The 26,924-nt window shown below is 41.4% G+C and overlaps 1 protein-coding gene across 1 annotated transcript; it reads right to left on the reverse strand.

Moving 5' to 3' along the window:
* Positions 1-6,302: 6,302 nt before the first annotated feature.
* LOC110566917 (flavin-containing monooxygenase 5-like) lies at positions 6,303-25,903 on the reverse strand. Its single transcript, XM_021664828.1, has 8 exons — positions 25,769-25,903; positions 20,909-21,097; positions 19,945-20,107; positions 18,021-18,163; positions 17,096-17,295; positions 9,981-10,333; positions 7,624-7,696; positions 6,303-6,678 (listed from the first exon to the last, which is right to left on the reverse strand). The coding sequence occupies exons 1-8, from the start codon at positions 25,901-25,903 to the stop codon at positions 6,303-6,305; spliced, it is 1,632 nt and encodes a 543-aa protein (XP_021520503.1).
* Between the last annotated feature and the right edge of the window lie 1,021 nt (positions 25,904-26,924).

Consider the following 26,924-nt stretch of genomic DNA (forward strand, 5'->3'; position numbering starts at 1 on the left):
AGCCCTGGGCTTATAAATTAGCTACTGCAAGGAGTGTGAATTTGAGGGTCTCTGGAGTGAGTGGTAAACTGTCCGGCCCACAGGCAGCAAAAATAAATGAAGCTGCTGATACTCAAGGAGGGGATGGTCCTAGAGTGAATACAGATCGACTAGGCACCGTCTCTTGGTGAGTCTGAGACCGCCGTGATGTTCTGCCTGAACATCAGAAAGATGAGTTTCTACTCCACCTGGAAACCACCAGTAGGGAGGAGACAGAGAGAAGCTAAGATAACACTGTGTCCTTTCTTCAACTGTTTTTTTCCCTTTTGTGTATTCTTTTTGTTCTTTTTGTAATATTTTAGTATTAATTTTACTTAGATAAGATTTGCTTCATTTGTGTGTTTGTGTGTGTGTGTGTGTGTGTGTGTGTGTGTGTGTGTGTTTACTGAGGCTGGAAGGCATCGGATCTGTTGGGCTGGATTTACAGGTGGTTGTGAGCAGCTACACATGGGTGCCACAAGTGTAACTCTGGTCTCTTTGAAAAAGCGGCAAACTCTTCCCACTGAGCCATCTCTCCAGCCCCATTACTCAAGCATTTAAAGAAAAGCTTTTCTGTTTTATCCCTTCATTCTTTTTCCTTTAGTTATCAGCCTTCATTCATATGCTTTTCCAACTGCTGTCTCTCTCCCTTCCTAACATTCCTCTTTTTCCATGGTCTTTTCCCTCTTTTATTTTAACATTCGGTTTCTTCTTTCATTTCCTCTTTTATGGTTTGATGAAAAATGCCCCCCATAGATGCATAAATCTGGACACTTGGTCCCTACCTGGTTAGTGGAGCTGTTTGGGAATGTTTAGAATCTTCAGGAGATGGAGTCTTGCTGTAGGAATTACACCACTTTCTGGTGCCCACTGTGTGCAAATAAAATGTGCTCACTCTGCTTTCTGATTGCCAAGTTAGCCTCACACTGTGCAGCCATCCCTTCCTTGTGATGGTAGACTGTATCTTCCTTCTAACTATAAGCAAAAATAAACCCTTCTGCCCTAAATTTGCTTTTTTTGGGGGGGGATGGGAGTGAGGGGGTGGGAGATGCCTGGCTATTTTATCACAATTAGAAAAGTAGCTAACATACCTGCCCTTCTTCACATATTCATTTGTTACTTTCACTTTTACTATAATCAATTTTAACTTTATGTCTTTGCTATTTGACTTTTGTCGTTTTCTTTTCTGTGGTCATTGGAAGTTTGGCTTTAATGCATTTAAATTGTATTTAATATCGGGTTGGTTGGTGATCTTGCTTTCACAGAGCTTTGTTTCTTCTCTCTGAGTGGAGACTCAGAGTCTATTAGAGATGGCTGCTCACTCAAAAGACCCAATGTTGTACAGACTGGAGCAAAAATATAAGAAACACAAAGATATCGAGACAAACACGAATTCTCTGGAAGACCACAGCAGATTCCCAGTAGGCAAGTCAGAAAATGCTGAAGTGCTGGATGGGGAACCTGAAAATAAACAACTTCAAGAAGGTTTGAGGTTTGAAGCATTCTTGCTTTGGTAGGGAGTTGCACCATATCATTAATTTTTATTGTTATTTTTTAACATTTATGATTTTTAGATGTAAGTACTGCCAGTTATACGAATTCTTCTTAAAATAGCCTTAACTGTCTAAATTATTTTTATTCCTTTGTCTTTTGAATCAAATTGTTTTGGTTCTTTGATTCTTTTGTAAGACTTTATTTGTGGTCTGTAGCATACTGTATTTTAGAGAAGGTTCCATGGGCTGCTGAGAAGAATTTGTGCTCTGTATATGTTGGGTGAAATATTCTGTAGGAATATGTTAAGTGCATTTGCTTTATAATATGCCTTAACTATGAGTCATCTTTGTTGATTTTTAGTTTGAATGACCCTACCTAGAGATAAGAGTGGCTTATTGAAGTCACCTAATAGTATTGTATAGGAATCTACTTGCCTATATGTTTAATAGACTCTGAAATGGGAAGCCTTGTTTTTATTTTATACATATGAAATGAGTGTATAACATTTATGTAATATTATATAATAAATATATAGTATTTTATATTTATATAATATATTATATATAATAAATATGCTAAAATATTTACAATGGTTATGCCTTCTTGATGGTTTGTGCTCTCACTAATGTATAGTGGCCTTCTTTATCTTTTCTAACTCTCCTTTGAAGTCTACTTTATCAGTTATTAGAATAGCTATGTCAGCCTACTTGAGGTTTCTGTTTGTTTGATAAATTACTTTCCATTCTTAGTCTCTCAGTCTGTGGTATATGCATTTCTTGGAATGCATATACCACAAAAATGATAGTTGGATCTATATGTTTAATCCAATCATCTAGTTTCCGTTCTTTACTGCTGAGTTGAGGCCACTCATCTTTACGATTATAACTGGGAATTATCTACTGACTTTTGAAATTTTCTTGGTTGTTTTCCTTTGTTAGTTGTATTATTAATTGTCCTATATTTTCTATTCTGTCAGTAGAAGAGTTTTATTTGTTCACTGCATTAAACATATTTCATTCCTTCCTAGTTCTTCTTTGCCCATCTATTGCTGCCATGAAACTTTTTCTTTCCTGTTTTCTTGTGACTGACACTGTGGTACTTTACTGTATATGGTATTCCATTAAGCAACTTCCATAGTGTTGTCTGGATGGTCATAAAATGCTACAGTTTATGCTTGTTTTGAAATGTCCTTTTTTCTATGACTGTTTTTATTTTCATTTATTTATTTACTTATTCATTCATTCATTCGTTTGTTTCTTGAGATAGGGTTTCTCTGTATAGTCTTGGCTATCTTGGACTTGCTTTGTAGACCAGGCTGGCCTTGAACCCACATAGATATGCCTGCCTCTGCCTCCCTGAGTGCTGCAATCAAAGGTGTGTACCAGCACAACCAGCTTACGTCTGTTTTTGAAGGACAGATTACTGGATCTAGTAATTGTTATTGGAGGTTTCTTATTTCCAGAGCTTGACATGTTGCTCAGTGCTTTCCTGTCTTATAAGGTTATAAGAGGGCTGGTGTTGTTCAGGTGTTTCTGCCTTAGTGATTGTGTTGTTGGTTTAATATTGTTTCTTTATTCTGTATTTTGACATATTGATGATGATATATCATGGGAAGATTCTTCTCTGATCTTGTCTGTATAGGTTCTGAATGCTTCTTATGTTTGTATACTTGTTTCTTTCCCTGGATTTGGGATTTTATTTTTGCTATAATTTCATTGACTACATTTTAATAAATGCCTTTAATATTTACCTCAGCTCCTTCTGCCCCCTAGATTCTTAGGTTGGTTGTTAGGTCATGCTCTAGAGTTATTTGACATTATGACCATGCTCATTTTCTTTTCTAAAATTATTTTTATTCGGTGTTTTGTCCGTGTGCATGCCTGACTTGCTTGTGCCTGAAAAGGTCAGAAGAAGACATCAGATCCCCTGAAACTGGCCTCACAGATGGTTCTGAGCTACCATGTGGCTGATGGGAATTGAACTCACATCCTTGGAAGAACAGCCAGTGCTCTTAACCACTGAGTCATCTCTTCAGCCCCTCATTTTCTTTTATGTCTAAATGTGTCAACTTTTTCTTCCATCTCTAATATTCTTTCTTCAGCTTGGTTGAGTCTATTGAAAATTTTTTTTACTGTTTTTTTTTTTTGTTTTTAATATTTGATTCACTACATATTTCATTTCCAATAGTTTATTAGTTTCCTCTCAAATCTCTCTTTTCTTGATGAACTGCTCTTCTGTGTTACTGACATTCTACACATGTGCCTGATTTTGTCATTCACGTTGCTTAATTTTCCATCTCTCCTGTTGACTTTCCTCCCTAGCCCTGTACTATCTGTATCTGCTTGTTTGTATTCTCTATTGGGTCAATGGTCTTTTAAAATCAGAAAAACTTTGGAAATATAATCTGGCATTTTCTCTATTTCAGTGCTTTTTTGGTTTACAGTTGAAAAGTTATCATCTTTTGGAGGCATCATCTTGTCCTGGTTTTTCATGTTTACTGTGTGTCTGTATTGCTGTCTGCACATCTGCTAGTCTTTACATCTCTTTCGGTTTGGTGGTGGAGAGTATATTCTTTTTTCCCAGCATCAACCAGCAAGGATAGAACAAGAAGCCATTCTGCCCCCCCTCCTGTCATCGGGGCAGTGAGTGTGTGTGTGTGCTGGAATGTGCCTGGCTTCTTACTCTTCTGTATCAGCAGTCTTTCCCCCCCAGGTATGTTTTGTGGATTCCCAAAGCTCTCCCTCTCCTTCTTCTGTCTAGAAAGGTGTCCTCCCCCTTTTTTTAAATGATTCTTTTTATATCTCACACAGTGTCTCCAGGCCTCCACTTTATGGAGGGAACCTAATTTTTTTCTCATTTTATTTTTTTCTTAATTTCCTCTAGTTACATCTATTTAGGGTGGAAGAATTCAGGGTCAGATAATGGTTCTTAAAGGATGTGGGGTTGCGACCATGTTTTGAGAGATGAAGGACAATTTTTCATGTTGAAAAGAGAAAAGGGGACTTTCCCAAATGGATTAGTCTATACAATGTAGAGCAAAATGCACGTGGATATGCCCAGGTGTGGAGTTTTCTTCACAGAGAAGTGCCTGGGGATGAGACAGAAGGAGCCAGTGAATGGCAGTTCTAGACAGCTATTCTCTTTTGTAGCTGAAGACATTTTAAGGGAGAGGGAAGGTGAGATCTTTCCCTTCAGGTGGAATCATGGCAGTGTGTGGAGGTGGGACCAGAGATAAGCTTGACAGATGACAAGGTTATGAAGAGGAAGAATGCTTAACTTGCTGAGATGTAAAATTGTCAAGAGCTGAACTTAAAACACTGGCTTTAGGGATGCCCAGAAGGTAAGATCAGCAGGTGTTAGAAACATAACCTACAACTGGAGATGGAAGAACGGATTTTCACTTGGACGTTATGAGAATAAGCAGCACAGAAGAAAACATTGTGTCAATAAAATAAGGAAGTTTTTTTTGTTGTTTTGTTTTGTTTTTGTTTTTTTTCAAATGAATGATGTGTCTTTGGTGCAGTTTTGTCATAAATGTGAGGTGTGACTCAAGAGAGAATCCATTTTGGGTCAGGTGTTTGTTCCCACATGACTTTTTTTTTTTTAATTTATCTTAATCATGTCTTCGAAGTTCCCTTTCTTATAGTTTAAGCCTCTGAGAATTGGTTATCCCAACAGTTGTCAATAACGTTTATGGCTAAGTACAGATGTATCAGATGATTATATTGTTATTTTGAGGTAGCAGTGAAAGTCTTGAGGCCCAGAATTCTCTCCATTTGTTTTCAGCTTCTGGGACACATGTGGGCATTTATCTCTCTGCAAACTTTCAGCTGAGTTATTCTGCCGAGAAAGGGGGCTATTTCTCGGGGAATAAATTTCCACCTGATGCTTCTGGAACAGCTTACTGATGCTTCTCAGTCTCCCTACTTGGTTTTCACACTTTCATTCCATGGTCCTTTGCGGTTTTATAGTCAGAAGAGCAAAAGGGCAGCGGTGGCGTCTTAGGAACAGTTCGTGATGGTTGGCTGTATGAGAAGGCAGTTGAGGCAAAGAAGCTTTCTGGCACTCCTGGAGCTCCCACAGTGAGAAAGCCACTTCTCCCCACATAGGGAGAGAGTGGTCAGAGAGCCAGGTAAAGAGACATGGCAGCCAGCACGGACTCACGTTCACTACTTAAATCTCCATTCAGCCTTAATACAGCGCAGCAATTATGTATTTCTAAATACTGAAGTTAAAGTTGTTCCCTGATCGCTCTGACATGCACTCTGTTTTCTCCTTCTTTGAACAATCACAATTTAAGTGAAAAGAAAATTTTATTATTTCTAATCTGTTGAAACAAAAAACATTCTGACTTATATTTTTAAACTTCCATGTTTGAAACTTAAGCTTTCGTGGCTTGATACAAGTGAACAGGATGGGTTGGAAGGAGAAACTATAAAGTGGAAAATAAAACCAGCGCAAAGTCAGTATTTATAAATCCCTGTAAATATAACCAACCTTTATGGAACCAGTTAGGGTCCACTTGGCTGCGAACATCTCCCCAGCTTTAAATAGGGCCTCGAGACTGTCTTAAAAGCAAGCTCTCCTAATGCAGTCAAAATGTTTAGCAAAAGTTAGCATACCCCCATCTCAAAGGAATCCTCTACTTGTGGAGTATATCTAAACCTTTCTGTAGCTATGGTCCTGTGAAATGAAATTGACATGTCTACTGACTAAAGGCTTTGTGGAGATCTCCAATGAATAGAATTGTAAATGTCCCCCTCCCCCACCCCATGAAACAATTCACTCATTCATTTGTGTTTATCATGGTAAATATATCTCAAGTATGCTAAACCTGCACCCAAAAATGCCAGGCCAAATGGTGCCATCTTTCTCCAAGAGAGACCTGAGGTGGAGCGGCTGTTCTCACTGGTAATTCGAGTCTTCAAGGGCTTGATGATCCGCTCTCGCTGAGTCAGGACGGCTCTCCGGGCCCCATCCCATCTCCCGGGACCCTGCAAACGGTATTGGTATGGGGTGCAGGGCCCAAAGAAGACTTCCATGGCCAGCTTTGGATCTGAGAGAAACAGGAACAGGAGGTTGGGCTTCACCCCAACCAGAGTGGCAATCTCATCCATGTACTCAATGTGGTCCACCTGGATGGTGTGCCGGGCTGTCTTCACATACCTAAAACACAGAGGCAAACCACAAACATGGGAGGCTCAGTCTTCAGCACCAGGCAGGAACTCTAACTATTTCTATCCTAGAGGTGAAGAAACACAACACATAATGGAACTGAGGACACAGAATCCATGCCTCCATCCTCCACGTACCTTCACTGTTTTTTTTTTTGTTGTTGTTTGTTTGTTTGTTTGCACCACATTGTTGAACTTCAGACTGTGTTCATAGTGATCTCTATCCTTTAAGATACCTTTCTTAGAAGTGATTCTCTTGCATTCATTTATTTACTTTGTGTGTGTGTGTACATAAGTGCTGGAGTGTACATATGTGGAGGTCAGAAAAAAAACAAAACAAAACAGAAAATGGAGCTTTCTAAGAAGTCTCATAACTTAAGTTTCATTTCCAGAACCCGTATATTGAAAGAAGTAGTTTTCTTTTCAAAGAAAAGATTTTGGTGCAGCTAAACAGTTAGCTGTGTAGTGTGTAGATTGGATGGAGAACTTAACTTCCAGTCCCTTTCTGTATTCGTTGTCAACCAGGGATGAGTAATCAGACAGTCATTAGTGCTCTGGCCCTGGCCTTTAGGTGTACTTTAGCCTTGGGCCATTAGCTGGTCAGTAAGAAACATGATTATGGTGAAACTCAGAGACTAATGTCACTTTTGGGGAGTTAGCTAAGCTTCCATGGTGAGAGCCCAGAAGAAATCACTAAAGATGGAGACTGAAGTGGCAGATGTAATTGCAGATAAAACACGGAGAGGATAGCCATGCACTCATTCACCACGGAACTGGGCCAGAGGGCTAAGGCGTGTTGTTGGTTCCGTGCTGTGTGAGAGCATGGTGTAGGGAATGGAGAAGCGTGAGATGCATGTGAATGAAGTTAGAATTCCACACTAGGCACCCTGCCATCTCTTTGAAGTTTTCAAACAATTGTCACTGCATTTTTATTTACCGTTTTTCCATAGCCTTTTTCCTTTGGGCAATATCTGCCTTCATGGTCTTCATGGAGGGTAATTTGCTCAGCCCTGGAAGTGAAAAGTCCATCAGGATTTGCAAGAATAAGAAAGGCATGTGTAACTTAAAGGAACGCTCAACATCCTGAGTCGTCAGGGAAATGCAAATCAAAACTACTGTGAGATTTCATCTTACACCTGGCAGAATGGCTGAGATCAATAACACAAGTGACAGCTCATACTGGCAGGGATGTGGGAGTGGAGCAGTCATTCACTGCTGATGAGAGTGCAAACTTGTACAGCCAGTATGGAAATCAGTGTGGAGGCTCCTCAAGAAAATGGGAATAAATCCACCTTAAGATCCAAGCTATACTACTCTTGGCATATACCCAGAGGATGTTTCATCTTACCACAGAAACACATGCTCAGCCATGTTCATTGCTGCCTATTCATAGTAGCAAGAAGTTGAAAACAACCTAGATTTCCCTCAGAAGAAGAATGGATAAAGAAAATGTACATTTATACAACGGAGTATTACTCAGCTGCTAAAAACATGAAATAATGGATTTTGCAGGTAAATGGATGAAACTAGAAAAAAATCATCTTGAGTGAGGTAACTCAGACACAGAAAGACAAATATGGTATATATTCACTTATATATAAATATTAGCTGTTACGTTAATGATAATCAAGCTATAATCCATAGAACAACTGAGGTTAGTCATAGGGAAAGGGACTGGAGGGATAGATACCTCTCACTAGAAAGGGAAATGAAATAGTTATGGATGGATGGGAGGATCAAGAGGGGAAAGGGAGGGAGGAGGGAGACAAGGGAGGACACTTGGGAGGAGACAGTGGCACAAGGCTTGTGAGAGTAACCAACCAATATCTGATTTGACTAAATGTCCATTCCACGAAACGAAACCCATACCCGGCACTGCTTGGGTGACCAAGAACCTGAGTCCGCATAGCCCGGGGGACAAGGGTAAACCCCAAAATTACTGTTCTAAAAACAAACCAATGAGCAAACAGAAAATAACAAAACATGACTTAATGATACTTTTCAACAATCTTAGCTATGGCCATGCGCAGCCATCATCAGAGAGACTTCTTCCTGCAGCAGAAGGGAGCCAATGCAGAGACCCAGGGCCAGACATTAGGCAGAGACTGGGAGATGTTGAAAACAGACCCGAAAGTGATGTTTTCATCAAGTGTTCTTCCCCTCCACTCCCCAGGTCTCAGGAAACCCTGTAGTAGAGGAGACAGTAAGAGTGGAAGAGCCTTAGGGGATGGAGGACACCAAGGAAACAAGGCCCTCTTAATTAATAAGATCGGCACACGTATGAACTCACAGAGACTGAACAGCACACACAAGTCCTGCATGGGTCTACACAAGATGAGACCCTAGAGCTCAAAGAAGTGGACCCACGCTCCTATCTGTCACTCAGAAGCAATTTCTAATTGATAACCATTTGCAAATGAAAATTTTTTTCCCTCTAAGGGAATCTTGCCGAGGAAACAAAATACTCATGGGTAGACTGCATGCCTTGGCAGTAGATGGAGAATGGGTAACAAACTTGACAGAGTCTCTGGAGTTTCTTTTGTTTCTTAATGTTGTGGTGGAGGGTTTCTATTTTATTTTTTTAAATGTATCTATTATTATTATTATTATTATTATTATTATTATTATTATTAGGCTTTTTGAGGCAGAGTTTTTCTGTGTAACCTCCATGGTCGTCCCGGAACTCTCTCTTTATAGACCAGGCTGGCCTCGAACTCATAGAGATCCACCTGCCTCTGCCTCTCAAGTGCTGGGATTAAAGACGTGTGCCACCACGCCTGGCTATTGTTTTTTATTTTTATTTTGTTTCACTTGTAAACTTTTTTCTTCTCTTTTTTTTTGGCCCTGTAGGCCCTTTGCATATATATTATGGGTTCCACTTTAGTGATTTTATAGGATTTCTTAGTGTGTGAACTAGTCAGTCTGTTACTTGTGCCTTCTCTTGGGCTCTTTTCCTTCTATTTGTTTGTTTTGTCCAATTCTAACCTGTTAGTTTTTGTTTTATCACTATACTAAACTATACTAAACTATATTTTACTACACTAAGCCTGTTTGTTTTCTAAGAAGAGACAGAAAGGAGATGAATCTGGAGTGGAGTGGAGGCTGGGAGGAACTTGGAAGAGTAGAGGGAGGGGAAACCACAATCAGGATATAGAATATAAGAAAACAAACCTATTTTCAATAAGAGGAGAAGGGGGGGCATGTTTTACCAGGAGGAGCAAACTAGTGTGGAGAGCAAAGGAGGGTTGGCTTCAGGCGAGCTGGCGGGTCCCTTCCCAGCCTCTGCCCACAGACCTTTGAACACCCACACGGCCCAGCGAGACTGCAGTTCTGCAATAGGTAGGATGATGCCCAGGGGCTGGATGAGTCCGATGACAGCCAGCGTGGGCCTCTCCAGGTGTGGCGGGAACACGAGCTTATACAGGCTCACTTCGTTGTCAGTAACTGCAATCAGACCCTCGAGGAATGGAAAAGAGAAGCTGTATCCCGTGGCAAAGATGACGGCGTCGATATTGTCCTCCACCGTGCCGTCGTCAAAGATGACATCACTTTCTGTGAACTCCTTCACGTTAGGCTTCACTTGCACTTTTCCGGAAATGATGTGACCTGGGAGGTCGTCACTGAGGGTAGGATGCTGACTCAGTGGTCTGTACAGGAAAACAGAGATCTGAGCAAAGCTGAGGAACAGAAGGCAAGATGTGGGAGAGGGAACTCAAACTAGCAACTTCCCTCGTCGGCTCTCTAAACACAGGAGTTTAAAGTGTGTGCACGCGTGTATTTGGGTATGTGTGTGCATATATATGTGCAGGTGGGCACGAATATGAAAGTATGGAAAGGTCGGGGAAGGAGAAGAGGCATCTCGGTCTATCAACCAGGTCTTACTCCCTTGAGATAAGGTCTCTTTCTGAACCCAGAGTTTGGGGTTTTGGCTAAGCTACCTGGCCATTGAACTTCCTGGATCTACATACCCCTGACTCCCAAGTTTGGGATTACATACACACGTGGCCATCTTTGACCTCTAAACTTTCTTTTTACATGGATTCTGAAAATTCAAGCTCGGGTTCTCACGCTTGCACACCAAGATCTGAGCTCTCCCCCTTTCTCCTGGACTGTATTTTGTACTCTGAATACTTGGTGGCTCTCTCAGTGCTACTTTCCTTCAAGTATTTTGTGTCAGATTTTATCCTGAAAATATGCACATATCATTTGTTCGTTCATTCATTCATTCATATATTTCTCATCTGGTTTGTTATAAAATCTTTGGACGTCTTAGATTTTAGGAAAAATGACATTTGGCTTCTGAAGACAAGTCACAAGCCATTACTAGTTTTCCTTCTTTCCCTCTTTGTGCCAGATTATTATTGTTTGTGAGATTCAAGTCTAAAGTAGATGTAAAAACCATCTGTAGCAGGCAGCCAGAAAGATACCTCACACCCCAGCACCTGCAAAGGGTCGTGTTGAGGAAATGGCACTGAAGCCATTGTCCAGGGAGGAGCGCGCGCGAGAGGGAGAGAGCAGAGGCTACAGATGCAGAGTGTGGCCTTCTGGGTACATACTAGTCTTCTCCCATTGGAGGAAGCCGCGTCACCTGACCACCCTCTTCAAGGACAGAAGAGGGACTTAATACACCAACTGAGAGAATCTGCTCCACAGAGGTCAGAGCTGGACAGGGAATAACGTAGAGAAGAGACTTACTATGATTATGAAGAAAATGTATTGCCAGACTGGGAAAAATAAAAATGTACACAGTCATGCGCTACATTCAGGGTCCTGGTAAAAACCAAACCACCAAACAGATGAGAGTGATGTTTTAAAAATGGCGCTGGAGCGTCAAGCTTGTCCTTCGGTGACCTCGCAACCATCGTGATGCAGCCCACTGATGGTGTGTGTAGTGATGGTGTGTAAGGCAGGTGCTGAGCGTCAAGATGTACGTTCATGCACACCGTGGGATAGCTGGTGTCCACGGAACTGTCTCTTATGTACTTCCTTTACTGTATACACACCTACCGTCATTTGTGCCGATAAATAAAAATGTGACTGTAATCAGCATGTCGCATTACACCAGCAACCCTTCCTATATCTCCTTTCCCTTGTGTCTGGACTGCACCAGTGGCTCCTGGGACATGATTAGCCCCTGCCACGACTTCCTTGATCACACACTGTGAGGTGTACAGAACAACGGAAGCCTCTGACAGTGAGCTTCACAGAAAGTACCCCTGTCATGAGGTAACTCTCACGTGTACATAGGGTGTGTCTTATCACGTTTGGCTTGAGGAAACCTATAGGGCTGAGTGAGGAATTCCAACTCAGCCTAAGGGTTAAGGGCTTCTGATTAGGGTGTGTTGCTAGGTCTTCCCCTTACAATCATCATGGGCAAACAAATTCTTACGTGATTAAATACTTACGCTCAAAAATATTTAAAGATCCCAAATGTAGGGAGTAAATTTTGAAGACTAATTTTACATTCCTGAGGCAGGTGAGACCTTCCTTATCTAGACTTTAGAAGGAAATTACAAAAGGAAAGATAGATGTGTGTGAATTTTAAAAATTTAAATCTTTGTATGGTAAAGCAGTGTCTCTAGCTAAATCAATGGGAAAACACAATCAGAGGAAATGTATTATGCATTATTTAAAAAGTAAAGATTGGCTTCTGTAATATTTTAAGAGTCCCACGAAGAACCTTATGTGCCTTCATTAAGAGGAATCTTGTCATTCAGTGTTTGATTCCAGCAGTTTTATGGATTTTTCTGAAGTGAGGCTGAGGCCACTACTTAGCTCATATAAATTTCCTCATCACTTCTGGAGTTTATGAAGGTGAAGGACATTCAGGGTTGTTTCCTTTGTGCTGTATTGCTTCACTAGCACTTAGACCCCACAGTACCAGAGGAAATGGGCTGTGGCTTGCTTTCTTTAATCTTCCTTCCTTCCTTCCTTCCTTCCTTCCTTCCTTCCTTCCTTCCCTCCTTCCTTTTTCCTTCATTCCTTTCTTATTTATTTTTGTGTTTTCATTTCTTTTGTATCTACTTCCATAAAAGCTTAATCATAAATAAATATTTATAAGTGTGTGTGTGTGTGTGTGATCACCTTTCCCCTTTTTCTTCTTCTGTCCTAGGTACCTGCTCTGATACTTTTCTATTGTGGACCCAAACTCACATGACTTTCTTGTCTTCTTACAGGATTTAGGAGCCTGAGGTTGATATATTTTCTAGCAGAATCTGTAGATTCCATTGTGCTGTTGTCTTCAACGCTGTACATATGTAGATCAACAAAAGCCGTATTGGGTTTCCTTTATGACTGGAGCCATATTGGTACAATTTTCCTGAGAGTTTTGTCTGTCTGAGGCTGGACCTGGAGATACTCAAAACTGCTCCAAGAGGTAACTGGGTAGAATTCTGAAGTAAGACGTTCTGAAACAGGCTCATAGAATGTACTAGATGTTCAAAGAATGTACTAGAGGAGATCACCAAGGCTACAGTGTGTTCTGGTCGAATAAAATAAGGGATGCCCCAGTGAGCAGGCCGGGGCTATGGGGTTTGTAGATTGGTTAAGAAATTTGACATAAAGGCTGGGGTTGGTTTCTTTTAGTGATCTGGGAAAGGACCTAAAGCTTTTATAAATGCCTAGGGTTCTTCAAGGCCCAGCCTCAGGCTAGCTTGCGGGAGACTAACCATGTGGCTGGCCAGTAAAGTTCAACCAGACCTTGAAAAATCTGGGGAAACCGCGGGGTTTACATGGAGAGCATCTGCGTACTCATGTGTTTTCAGTATTGTAACCTGAAATCCAGCGACTCCTTTTCAGTCTGGGGAATCTCTTCTTCTGTTCCTTATTTAAGTATTGTGTCTCCTCTCTATTCCAATTTTTTTTCCATCTTTCTAGTCAGCGTTTTTTCCTACTATGTGCTTTGGCTTTTAATTGGGAAATGGCGTTTTTAATTACCAGAGAGTAATTCTTTGTAGCCTTGGATCTCTTTAAGAGTGCTTCATCGTTTTTACGCAATCCGACTTCTTTTCTCCACTCAGCTGTCCTAGTAGCTGTCCCAGTTTTCAGATATATTGCCTGTTTGGATTCTGCTTGACGCTTTCTACAAGTTGCCTTTGGTAGCTGAAGGCAGCTTGGGGTGGCTGTTCTGCAGGTAGTGGGCCAAGGTAAGAGGGCCATCTCTGTGAACTAAGATGAAAAAAACTTGCAAACATCCCTAATCTTGTTGGGCTAGCCAAAGAAAGCCTTGGCCTCCTCCTCCTTGGGCATAGTGGCCCCAGGAAGGATTCAGCTGCTTCTTCTCCACTTCGTCAGTGCTAGGGCACTTGCTTCATGAAGAGCTGATGTTGCTTTTCAGCAGAATCACACGCCAAGCTCTTCCCAGAATGCACCCGAGTTTCACCTTTGGGATCCCTAAAATTGATCTCCAGGTACTCATCTGACCTGTTGAGAAGGGAGACTCAAACACTGTTCAAAGCCTTAATGGGTCCCTTAGCGTCTCAGCTCTAGACATAAAAACGTAGCATTATCATTCGGCCCCTAAGTCATTATTCTTAGTACTTAGGGAAATGCTCACTGCCTCAAAACACATCTGCAGCTCCACGTTTATTTTCTTACTCATGCTACCCAAAGGGTAAACCTGAGTAAAATCGGAACCTACGTGTTGATCCACGGACTAATGCGTAAGAAACTGTGATACGTGTCTTTCTTTTTCCCTGATCCGTGACTGTGATTGTATGTCCAATGAGATGCTAGTCGGCCTTAAAATGGGTGAGAGAACACTTACCCATTAGGCATAAGATTCTAAGTCCCAAAGGCCAGCATCAAGCGGTATGTGGACAGCACAAATTGGACTTGATGCTTTAGAATATATATGTACATATATACATATATATTTATATATAAAACATGGGGTGTGTGGATCTGGCAGGGGCGTGGGGAGAGAGAAATGTAATCAAAATACATTATACAAAATTCTCAAAAAATACTAATAAAGTTAGTAAAGATATTGCCAGCATAATAAACCTGACAAATAGTATGCTCTGTGAAATATGCCAGATACTGAAAAAGAGTGTTTTATTACTTACATGTAGTATGTAAAAAAAAGTCTAATGAGTAGAGATTACAATGGCTATTAGCAGGTTTTAGGGGTGGAGGAGAACATGGAGAAATGTAGATGAAAGGATGTAAAGTCAAAATGTGAAGAATGAACAAGTTAAGGTTCAAACTCACTGCATGGGGACTAGAGCCAACAACACTATTGCATCAAGGATTTAGATGCTTTTGCTGAAATAGGTCTATGTGAGATCATGGATGTTTCAATTTGCTTCGCTACAGTGACAGTTTCATTGTGTGTGTATAAGAGAATGTGTTGGATGCCTTAATTTATGCAATCATCTTAAAAAATGGACAGAGTCCAGGTTTTGCCCTGTGATCCAGCCATATGTGCCTTTGCTTCTGCCTCTTTGTGGTTCTCTTCCTGAGTTCACTATGGCACTGAGTTCTCTTCTCTTCATCGCTTTTTAACCAACCCCCAACCTAGCTCAAGAATGACTTGCTTAAGAATCCTTCTTTTTTTTAGATGACTTTTCATGCTGGCTCTTTCTTGCCCTTTAAGTTTTAACGTAAATATCACTCCTAAGGATTGCTTCCTCCATCATTCTATTGGTCTGTCTATCCAGTTCTACCCCTAGACAGTCAACGTCTGTGTGATATCCACCACCCACTTCCTTCCTAGTTCTCATGACATTCTATAGCTTAGTGGTGGTGCACACCTTTAACCCCAGCACTCGGGGAGGCAGAGGCAGGTGGATCTCTGTGAGTTCCAGGCCATCCTGGTCTACAAAGAGAGTCTAGGACAGCCAAGGCTACCCAGAGAAACCCTGTCTCAAACAAACAAACCATCAAACAAAAATAGTACTCATCTTCCTCCATAGAATGTAATGTTTTCATCCACAGCATAATAGAAGGTCATTAAATTATTTTAGTGAACAAATCAATACATATCACATTCGTTTGTCCCATCTGCTGAATCATATGGGGGAGTGGAGAAGCTGGATAGTTGAGTCCCTAAGTGGGAGCTGTGCAAGAATGAGAGTCTGAGCTTCACCCCTGGCACCGGCATAGCAACCTGAACACCGCAGTGAGGACCTGCAATCCCAGCAGTGGGAAGGAGAAGACAAGAAGGTCCTGGGACTTGCTTCCTGCCTATTGCAACTGAATTGTTGAGCACCGTATTTAAGGAGAGACCTTGTCTCAAACAATAAGGTGGAGAGCTATTTCACAGGACCTCAGACATCAAGCTCTGCCCTCCACACACACCCCTCCCCCACATGCCTGCACACACACACACACACACACACACACACACACACACACACGCGCGCGCGCGCATGTATGGGTGTGTGCATGTAATTGGAGACAATAAGCACTCATGTAAGAAAGATATTTGTTGTCTGATCTGTTTACCTTTGCTAGAACAATATGTAAGACTGGGTAACTGGGTAATTTATAAAAATACTCAACATTTATTGATTTAGATCATTTATGGAGAGCCCATGTTAAGGACTCACGTCTAGTCCTGCTGGGGACTTCTTGCTGCTGGGGACACTGCATAGTCTGAAGTGGCACACGGGGAAACAGAGCAAAACCTCCGACTCAGTTATCTCCTCCTCCTCTTGTAAAAGCCCGAACCCTCACAGGGGCCTCATCCTCATGGTATCATCTAATCTCAGTTACTCTTGATGGCACCACCTCAACATATCATCGAAATATATATTTGAGGATAATTATCCCATCAATGAATCCTGGGGCGACTAACTCATTTGAATATTTCTTCATTACATTTACATTTCTTTCTTAACTCGGCTTAGCCCTGATCCCACTCTCTCTTTTGCTTCTTACTTAGAAGCTACTGGTGATTTCTGAACTGGGAAAGTTTCATGGGATCAGACCTGGAGTCACAGGGGTAGTCTTACAGAGGGGGATCCCTTAGGTAGCTCCCCTTCTGTGAATGCTCCCCGGACACTTCCATCCCTACCCCAATGAAACTGACTACGTCTGATTTGGACCTAGATGCACCCCGCTCTCCCATCCATCATGGCCTCTCACATTGCTTTGCTCAAACCTATGTTTGTGTCTTCTCTGACCTCTTTAGTTGACATCTGTCGAAGGGAGGAGCATTTCATTGCCTTCTGTCTCAGTTTTTGGTGTACAGCAATCACGTGGTAACTGACTGGTGAATGGATGAATCAAGTGGTACCAAGAAGCACGTGCACATTTGCATGCCTTAAAGTATACTATCTAATCCTGAGCGCTTTCCATCCCTAAGGTTATGAGATCAACCAGGAACTAAAGATTACATTGTCTTCAAAGCAAAAAGCCCATCACCTCTACACACGATGACCTACATCAAGCCCTCCGTTTGTTACCTGTGCTGGGGCTGCAGCCCATAGTGTGCATGGTTGAATCTTGAGTTCATTGTCTTCTCTAGGTACTTATTTACTGCTGCCGTGGTTAATACTTTCTGGAGGAAACTATGGAACCGAGTGAAGAATGAAATATCCATGGGATACCCGTTGTTCCAAACACGGTGTAAAATCCATGAACCTCGTCTAGTGCTGAGGAATACCTGTGGGAGGCAGAATTACAGCAGGACTGAATAGAGGAAGGTTGACCTGTTGTACAGTTCAAACGTCAGCCATCACCCCCGTTGGAGAGTGCAGACCACTGAAGAACAGGAGGCAAAGCACTGGGCAGCGGCCACCATGCTATGCTTTGCTGGAACTTTTCCTGAGCCACCCTCTTGCCAAATGCAGCTTATATGATACCAAATTTGTTAATGAAAACTAACATGTAATTCACTTATCTACCTGTTACTGAACTATCGTGTTAAAAATCCTCCTGGTATTGACATAGCTGTACTTCATATGTAAATAAGGGTCTGAATTCAAAAGTTAATTGCCATATCAATTGCTTTGAAAAATCTATATTGTTTTCTCTAAAATAAGTGCATGGAAGATATCTTACTAGGTGAAAGTAACCCAGACTCAGAAAGACAAATACCACGTTCTCCCTCATATGCAGATCATACCAAGAAGAAAAAAAAATCAGATTTGTTATTTAACATCATGCTTTACCTACCTAGTACCATCCTCACTCAGGTCACTTGGTAAATTGTTCACAAGCCCGTTCCATTATTAGCATAAGGGATTTATTTTGCACTCATTTTCTACTCTGTATGAACGTAGAACCCATCTTGAGGGTGGGCACTTTTTTTTTCTTCCAAACCTTCACTCGGGATGACATCTACCAGTGGCCAGGACTCCGCTGGTGAGTTAATGATTGCCAACAAACCTGTTTTGCTACCCGACCGAGCTCCACCGCAATATCCACACCGGAATTCCCAATGCCAACCACGACGATTCTCTTTCCTGTGTAGTCCTCGGGGCTTTTGTATTCCCGACTATGGATATAACAGCCTTCATACTTCTCGATGCCTGTGGCAGAGGAAAGTAATTTGTCACCCTGAGGAGAACTTTCATATCTTAACAGAGAGAAGAAAGTTATATTCTGAACCACCCAGAGGAGCAAGAAATAAAATCCGGGTCAGCCAGCTGAAGCTCACACATCATCCCCAAATGTCACTTATGTTTAAAGGAGATCAGGGGTGGGGGGACTAAGCCCAGACTTAGAGTCCGTGGGTTCTCAGTATAGCCTGGCGATCTTATAAAGTATTTATGAAATAATGCCTCTCTCTGTCTTCGCTCTGTACAAATGAAAGTGTTCCAACAGCACCAGGATCTAGCACTATTCATTGTTATATTAGTCTCCCAGCTCTAAGAAAATTAACAAAGTGGATTGAGTGGTGTACAGTTCTCTAGGAGCTGTAGAGCTGTTCTTCATCGGTTTCTCCCCTGCCTTATGTGCCCGATGTCAGCACCCGAGGCTGTACTTGGCTTTGTTGGATGCTTAAAAACCCCCATCTGTCTGACATGGCTAGGCCTGCTCTATGTGAACATGTTTCTCTTTCTCTATAAGGAGTGCCTCTCAGCCAGGGAGCATCAGAAAGAAGCTGCTACAATAGCTCAGTGTGCAGTCTGTAGATTGTCTCATACTTAGAAATGCCTCCCTGAATGTATTGCTTTATAATGTTCAAAAACCAGGGACTCTCATTTTGCAAATATTTGTTTTGGGGTGTAAAAAGATTATGTATGTGATGTGTAAATTCACTCAGAAATTTGAACAACCATTTAAGGTAATCTTATTTACTTTGCCTCCATTTCTCACAATGCTTTCTTGAGTACCAAAAAAAAAAAAAAAAGAATTGAAATATAAAATATTTCCTAGTAATTCCTGGTGGTACTATGAGAGAAATAGAGGAAAAGTGGGTCAAGAGTAAGGGGAGAGGGTTTAGGGAAATAGGGGAGCTAAAACAATCCACCTTGAGATGGGTACCATTTTACTACATAGAACCACAAGGGAACAATAAGCTGCTCATTGAAAACCCAGATATGGAAGGGATGGTCCCCAAGCACAGACTACAGGTGAGTAAGAAATGCTGAGAGTGAGAGAAATAGTCTTCTCTTAGGAAAAGCCCCTTCAATTGGTTATCCAATCCAGAATGGCTAGCCCTTTAATCACACACACACACACACACACACACACACATATGACATATCATATCTCTATATATGTATATATAGAGATATGATATACCATATCTATGTGTGATTGATGTATAGCAGTAACAGTTAAAGAAAAAGACCATGACTTTGAAAAGGAGCAAAGGATGGCACATGGAAGTGATTGGAGGGAGGAAAGGGAAAGGGAAAAATGAGTAATTATATTTTACTTAAAAATTAAAAATAAACTCATGATAAATAAATGTACGAAAGTTCTTTCCCCATATGTTAAGATTTCTAAATATATGGATTTGCCAGCTGCTTGTTTGTCACTTGTCTTTGTGTTTTGTTTTTATTAATTTTACTTTCTTTGGAACGAACTGAGATCCAATAAGTGGACAAAACTAGAACCATTTAAATGTGGGCTGATTTTTGCTATAGGTTAGAAGGTGTATGTGATGAGAAGTGGAAAAGTGTTTGTGTTTGCCTGCTTTGGTATCTCAATGGATTGTATTGTCCTGTTAATAGAGGGTGAACACTTTGTTCCTGAGGGATACCGGGAAAAATTCACTGAAACTTAGTAACGTTCATGCGCACTCATTTCTGCCTGTAAATTATTTGGAAAATGCGTCTGTGTCAGATTCTTCATGACATACCTGGGAAGGACTTAAGTGGCAGGTGCGGGTCTGTGTGGTGGCCACTGCAGACCAGAACCCCATCAAAGACCAGGCTCTCCTGTTTCCCATCCATCTCCACCACAACATCCCATTGTCCACTGACACTGAAGTCTGGACGCTTTCTCACACTTCTCACTTTGGTCTGAGGACGAGAGTGGAGACACGGTGACTCACCTCACAGGTCTTGCTTGGTCTTCCTCTCCAGGTCCCACAGATCCTGACAGGACACTTACCCAAGGCATCCCCACCAGGATAGCTCCTGTCCCTTCCACAGCAGCTCATTGTTGAGTGCGTTTTCAGTGCAGTAGGGATATTAAATAGAAATGGTTGAGGCTTTATGGAATAGGGGAGTGACTGAATCCACAGTATTGACTTCCTCCTGGGAAGACTTCGTATGCAGGGAGATAATGGGTTTTTTTTGTTTTTTTTTTTTTTATTTATTTTTATTTTTTTTTTTTATTTTGTTCCCTCTCTAGCACAGGACTGTTCATTTACCTCAGGCCTGTGTTGTGAATTGAAGGATTAAAACTTCATCATGAAGTGAAACCGGGTTTGTATGTTTGAGTTGTACTGTTGATCACAGGTAGAAGGAAGGAAATAAACATTCTTTGTATGAGCTTCTTGTTCTGTAAGCAACATGGTTTGGCTCAGCTGCTGTTGCTATTATTCTAAGTTCACAAGCATTTTGGATTTATATCTTACATGGAGGGCTGCACCACAGCAACACACTGTCAGAATAGGTTCTGATGAGCAAAGCTTTCCAGCCTCACCTTCAAGCGAAACTCTCAAAAAGTCTCATTCAACCCGTGATAGTCTTCTGACATAGGAAGCTCACTGATAAACCCTTCCTCATCTGGGAAAACCAGAAGGTGCTGGGCAGAACCTCGGTGACCATAAGTAACGTATTTGCCCACACATTCACACACCTAACACAACCGCTCACCTTAAATCGAATGTGATCCAGAAGGCTGAAGTGCTTGGCGTACATCTGGAGGTAGTCCATGAGTTTGCGGTTATGCATGTAGTTGGGGAAGTGGTCAGGGGTGGGGAAGTCACTGAAGCACATCATCTCCTTTGAAGTGTTGATGGTCACAGACTCGTAGATACTAGGCATTTCCTCTGAAGGGTTTTTCTATAAGAGAAGACACCTCAGTACAACAAACTTCATAATTAGGAGGTAATGAAATGTTTTTTAAGTGGGCTCAGTTATAAAAAAGAAAGTAGATTTCTTTTTAAAGATTGTCAAGATATGTCCCCCATAGCTCCTATATTTTCTAGAGAAAACACCCCCCATACCCCCACACACACTCACATCGCATCACATCACATTGAATCAACAACAAATCCTGTACATGACTCCTCAATCAGAGCGATGGATGTCAGAAAAGAGAATAATGTATGTAAAATGACAAAATAAAAATGATTGCCTAGACATCAGAGGCCAGTAAGAATTCTTTTAATACAAAATTAACTCAAAAAAAAAAATCAGAAGCCCTCCTGTACACCAAAGACAAAAGGGCCAAGAAAGAAATTAGGGAAACAACACTCTTCACAATAGCCACTAACAACATAAAGTACCTTGGTGTGACTCTAACCAAGCAAGGGAAAGACCTGTTTGAGAAAAACTTCAAGTCTCAGAAGAAAGAAATTGAAGAAGATATCAGAAAATGGAAAGATCTTCCGTGCTCATGGATTGGTAGGATTAACATTGTGAAAATGGCCATCCTGCCAAAAGCAATCTACAGATTCAATGCAATTCCCATCAAAATACCAACACAATTCTTTACAGACCTTGAAAGAAGAATTCTCAACTTCATATGGAAAAACAAAAAAACCCAGGATTTCCAAAATGACCCTGTACAACAACACATCATCTGGAGCTATCTTCATCCCTGATCTCATGCTGTACTACAGGGCAACAATAATAAAAACTGGATGGTATTGGCATAGAAACAGAATGGTGGATCAATGGAACCAAACAGAAGACCCAGAAATAAACCCACACACCTATGAATACTCGATTTTTGACAAAGAAGCCAAGATCATTCAATGGAAAAAAGACAGCATCTTCAACAAATGGTGCTGGTCCAACTGGATGTCTACATGCAGAAAAATGAAAATAGATCCATATTTATCACCCTGCACAAAACTAAAGTCCAAGTGGATCAAAGACCTCAACATTAAACCAGACACACTAAATCGATTAGAAGAAAAAGTGGGAAAGAGCCTAGAACTCACTGGCACTGGAGACAACTTCCTGAACAGAACAGCAACAACACAGGCTCTAAGATGAACAATCAATAAATGGAACCTCATGAAACTGAAAAGCTTCTGTAAAGCAAAGGACACTGTTGTCAGAACAAAACAACAGTCTACAGATTGGGAAAGGATCTTCATCAATCCTGTATCTGACAGAGGGCTGATATCAAGAATATATAAAGAACTAAAGAAGTTAAAAAGCAACAAATCAAGCAATCCAACTTAAAAATGGGGAACAGAGCTAAACAGAGAATATTGAATGGCAGAGAAACACTTAAAGAAATGTTCAATGTCCTTAGCCATCAGGGAGATGCAAATTAAAATGACCCTGAGATTTCACCTTATACCCATCAGAATGGCTAAGATCAACAACTCAAATGACAACACATGCTGGAGAGGTTGTGAAGAAAGGGGAATCCTCCTCCATTGCTGGTGGGAATGAAAACTTATACAACCACTTTGGAAATCAATCTGGTGCTTTCTCAGACAATTAGGAATAGTGTTTCCTCAAGATCCAGCTATACCACCCCTAGGCGTATATTCAACATATGCTCAAGTACACAACAAGGACATTTGTTCAGCCATGTTCGTAGCAGCTTTATTCATAATAGTCAGAATCTGGAAACAACCCAGATGCCCCTCAACTGAGGAATGGATACAGACATTGTGGTACATTTACACAATGGAATACTACTCAGCAATTAAAAGCAAAGAAATCACGAAATTTGCAGGTAAATGGTGAAATCTAGAAAAGATCATCCTGAGTGAGCTATCCCAGAAACAGTGGTATATATTCACTTGTAAGTGGATGCTAGACATATAATAGGATAAATATACTAAAATCTGTACACCTAAAGAAGCTAAACAACAAGGGGGACCCGGGGTAAGAAGATCAATCCTCACTTAGAAAGACAAATGGGATAGACGTTGGAAGAAGGAGAAAACAGGAAACAGGACAGGAGCCTACCACAGAGGTTCTCTGAAAGACTCGGCCTAGCACTGTTTCAAAGCAGATGCTGAGACTCATAACCCAACTTTGGGCAGAGTGCAGGGAATCTTATGAAAGAAGGGGGAGTTAGTAAGACTTGGAGAGGACAGGAGCTCCACAAGGAGAGCAACAAAACCAAAAAATCTGGGCACAGGGATCTTTTCTGAGACTGATACCCCAACCAACTTCCATTCATGGATATAACCTAGAATCCCTGCTCAGATGTAGCCCATGGCAGCTCAGTATCCAAGTGGGTTCCCTAGCAAGGGGAACAGGGACTGTCTCTGACATGAACTGACTGGCTGGCTCTTTGACCACCCCCACCCCGAGGGAGGAGCATCCTTGTCAGACCGCAGAGGAGGATGTTACAGCCAGTCCTGATGAGACCTGATAAGCTCTGGTCAGATGGAAGGGGAGGAGGACCTCCCCTATCAGTGGACTTAGAGGGGGGCAGGGAGGAGAAGAGGGAGGGTGGAATTGGGAGGGAATGAGGGAGGAGCTATAGGTGGGATACAAAGTGAATAAAATGTAATTAATGCAAAATATAAATAAATAATTAATTAAAAAGGGAATTTTTTAAAAATGAAAGAAAAATACACTTGGAGATAAACAAAAGCTGGGGAACTAGTGGCCGCAAATGCTACGCGAAGTGTGAAGGGCTGATGCATTCTCAGACACTGCCATTCCTGCACTCTCTGCACTCCACACTTAGGGGGCATCAAGCAGCTTTATGCACCCGCTCTAACAGAAAGCTAATTTGATAATAATAGTAATACCAATACTACATAATGTAAGGTAACATTTTTCCTTTCTTTTGAGACAAGTTTTTTTATATATTAATGAAAGGAATGATCAATTAAATATGTGTAATAGCCATAAACTCATAAGCACATGCAGAGAATATTTGTAGATGATAACACTGCTAAGAAAAATGTAATGGATTTCAGCATATATGATAAATCATGTCATATTGTAGATGGTACAATTTGCTATACTCTCATGGATTTTGATATAGTTTGGCGTGATGGCATATCTATACTGTTATTGAGAATCTTTGAAATTAGATACACTTGCTTAGACTTCCCTTTGGTCTATTCTCAACACGGAGCAGGATGGTCCTTCTACAATTTAAGAAAGTTCCTTGTCTCTTTAATCTCAGTTTCTGTCAAAGTCCTCACTACAGTCTATACCCACTGACAAAGTCCAGTTTCCCATATCCCTCAGAAATACATCCTAGTTTTCTTCCCCTTAGGCACCACAACCAACCACACCAGTTTTCTGACTCTTTTTAACATGCTAACATGTTAAAGCACTTTCCCTCCTCATAGATTTGTACCCCAAATTCCCTCTATGCTTTTCCTAGGTCATCCCTGAGGTTGCCTTTTTAGAGCTTAGGCTCCCTGATGCTGAGGATTTGCATTCAGACTTAGTAGAGTATTCTATCAACTGCAAATATCCCTTGTACATACTAAGTATTCAAAAATATTTACTGAATGAATGAACTCTTGAATTAAAGGAGAAACAATATGGATATTGATATTTAAAAACAGTATGTTAAAGCATACTTGGGAAAATCCCTCAGAGACGTCTTTGAGTTGGGTCAATACCACGTTGGAAGGTGTGTGGGCTGAGTGCTTCTTGGACACTGGTCTGTTTCGGGGACACCAGGAGGAGACCCCTAGGAGACAGTTACGCCAGTTACTTTGCCAGAACAACCACTGTCCACAGTAATGAAGAGACCTCATAGTTGAGCTGTTGATACGTGTCCTGAATAGGGCTAAAAGCCAAGGGCAATAGAAGAAACTGAACTCATCCATGAAAACCCCCAAGATGTCACATGAACCATCCTTAACTGCTGCTCAGCATGATTCTGTAGGATCAGCAGAACCGGAAAGCATTGATCACAAGCCCTGGATTTCATGAACATGACCAATAATTGATGAGCAAAGCACCAAGAGAAGGCGCCACTTGGAAATGAGCCTACTCAGAATTTAGCACCATGTTTTTGCCCTTCAGCCCTGCAATTCTTGCTTCTTAGAAATCAAAGAAAAATAGCCTGTAAAACACTAGCACACATCCGCACACACACACACAAACTGAGCTGTCTCTCTGTACTGTGCCCTGGGACACGTAAGAAAGGGTAGCATGCAGGTATTACCTCAGGATAGAATATTACATGGTAGAAGGTCAGCAAAGGATCATCATCCTATTTTATCACCCCAAATTATGGCATTCCTAACTTTGAACAACAGAGCATCCAAACAGCATACACATATGAACACATATCCATATATGTTGTTAGCCATCACCTTCTTACTAATAATTGTGTCACATGAGATTTCAACTGCTTTGAATACAATCTTCCAAGTTTCATTCCTCATCTAAAGTTGACTATATTTACAAATTTCCTTAGTCAGTGACATACACACAAAGATTAGGGTCATTAAATGGCTCTGATGGTGTGACATGCTGTATGCTTCCTTTATCGAAACCATTTACACTGCCATAGTTATTTTACGAAACCTTACTTAAAGTCAAATAAAATGCAAATGTCACCTGGAATTTCCACAGGCCTCCGATGTCATCACTTCTTTCAAAGCAGGTGGGCTCCAGGTCTTCATCCAAGCAGCACTTGATGGCTCCCAGGCCACTGATACCAGCTCCAATCACAGCTATTTGCTTCTTGGCCATGGTGCCACCACTGACTGGTAAGCATTGAGATTTCTCACTACCATCCAGTCCATTGAAACAAAACCACCTTATCACGAAGACCTAGAGTTTGCTGTCCTAAACTCTTTTTTATTTTTATCAGCAGTGAGAGTTCTACTCTCTTAAAGACCTGCCACAGACAACAGTACAGCTACAGCACACACACACAAACACACATGTATCTGCTTCTTCTGCCTGTGGAATTTTACTTATAGCCGGCCAGATGTGAAACACAGATGTGTAAATCTAGGCCTTTTTAGTAAATGCGACAACATTACACCATGTGTATGGGCAGGCAGCGCAGGGCAGGCCCGCGGAGGAAATGAAAGAGAGGCAAAGTTAGCGAGGTGTGGAACTAGGAAGCTGCGTGTTGTGTGTGGTGGGGGTGGGCTGTGTGGTTGATGTGTGTGCTGTTCTGTGTGTGTGTGTGTGTGTGTGTGTGTGTGTTAGCATTCCAGAATGAGGACAAACTTAAGGGGCGGCAGGAACCTAAGAAACCAGCCTGGGCGTGCAGAGCCGGAAGCTGTCTGGTTCAAATAACAGGGACTGGGGTAGGTCCATTATGTGCCAAAACTATGGGCGTGTGCGATGGTGAACAGAGAAATTTCAGCGGGGTGCTGGGCCAGAAGGCATCTGAGGAGAAAATAATACTGGTAAAATTCAATAGTGACCAGTAATTACACTCCATAAATGCTTACAGAAGCGAAGTTAAGTCCGTGTGGTATTTTCTTCTCTCTTTTAATGGCATTTTGAAAGCTAAGAGATAGTGCATGGAAAACTGTAGAAACAATCGTTCAGAATGATGGCACGTTCCCATGTACTATTTCCGAACCATCGGCTGCAATTCATCCATTTATTTACCCTTTTTACATATTATCCAGTAGACACTGACCTAAACTGTGGACAGGTACTGCGGTTCCTGCAGAGGTCACAAAAGAAGGTATTACAGCCTCTGACTTGAGTGGCTCCAACCTAAAGGAAAAGAGATGCAAATAAGAGGGGA

Source organism: Meriones unguiculatus, chromosome 11 (genome assembly GCF_030254825.1).
Source record: "Meriones unguiculatus strain TT.TT164.6M chromosome 11, Bangor_MerUng_6.1, whole genome shotgun sequence".
NCBI classification, from domain to species: domain Eukaryota; kingdom Metazoa; phylum Chordata; class Mammalia; order Rodentia; family Muridae; genus Meriones; species Meriones unguiculatus.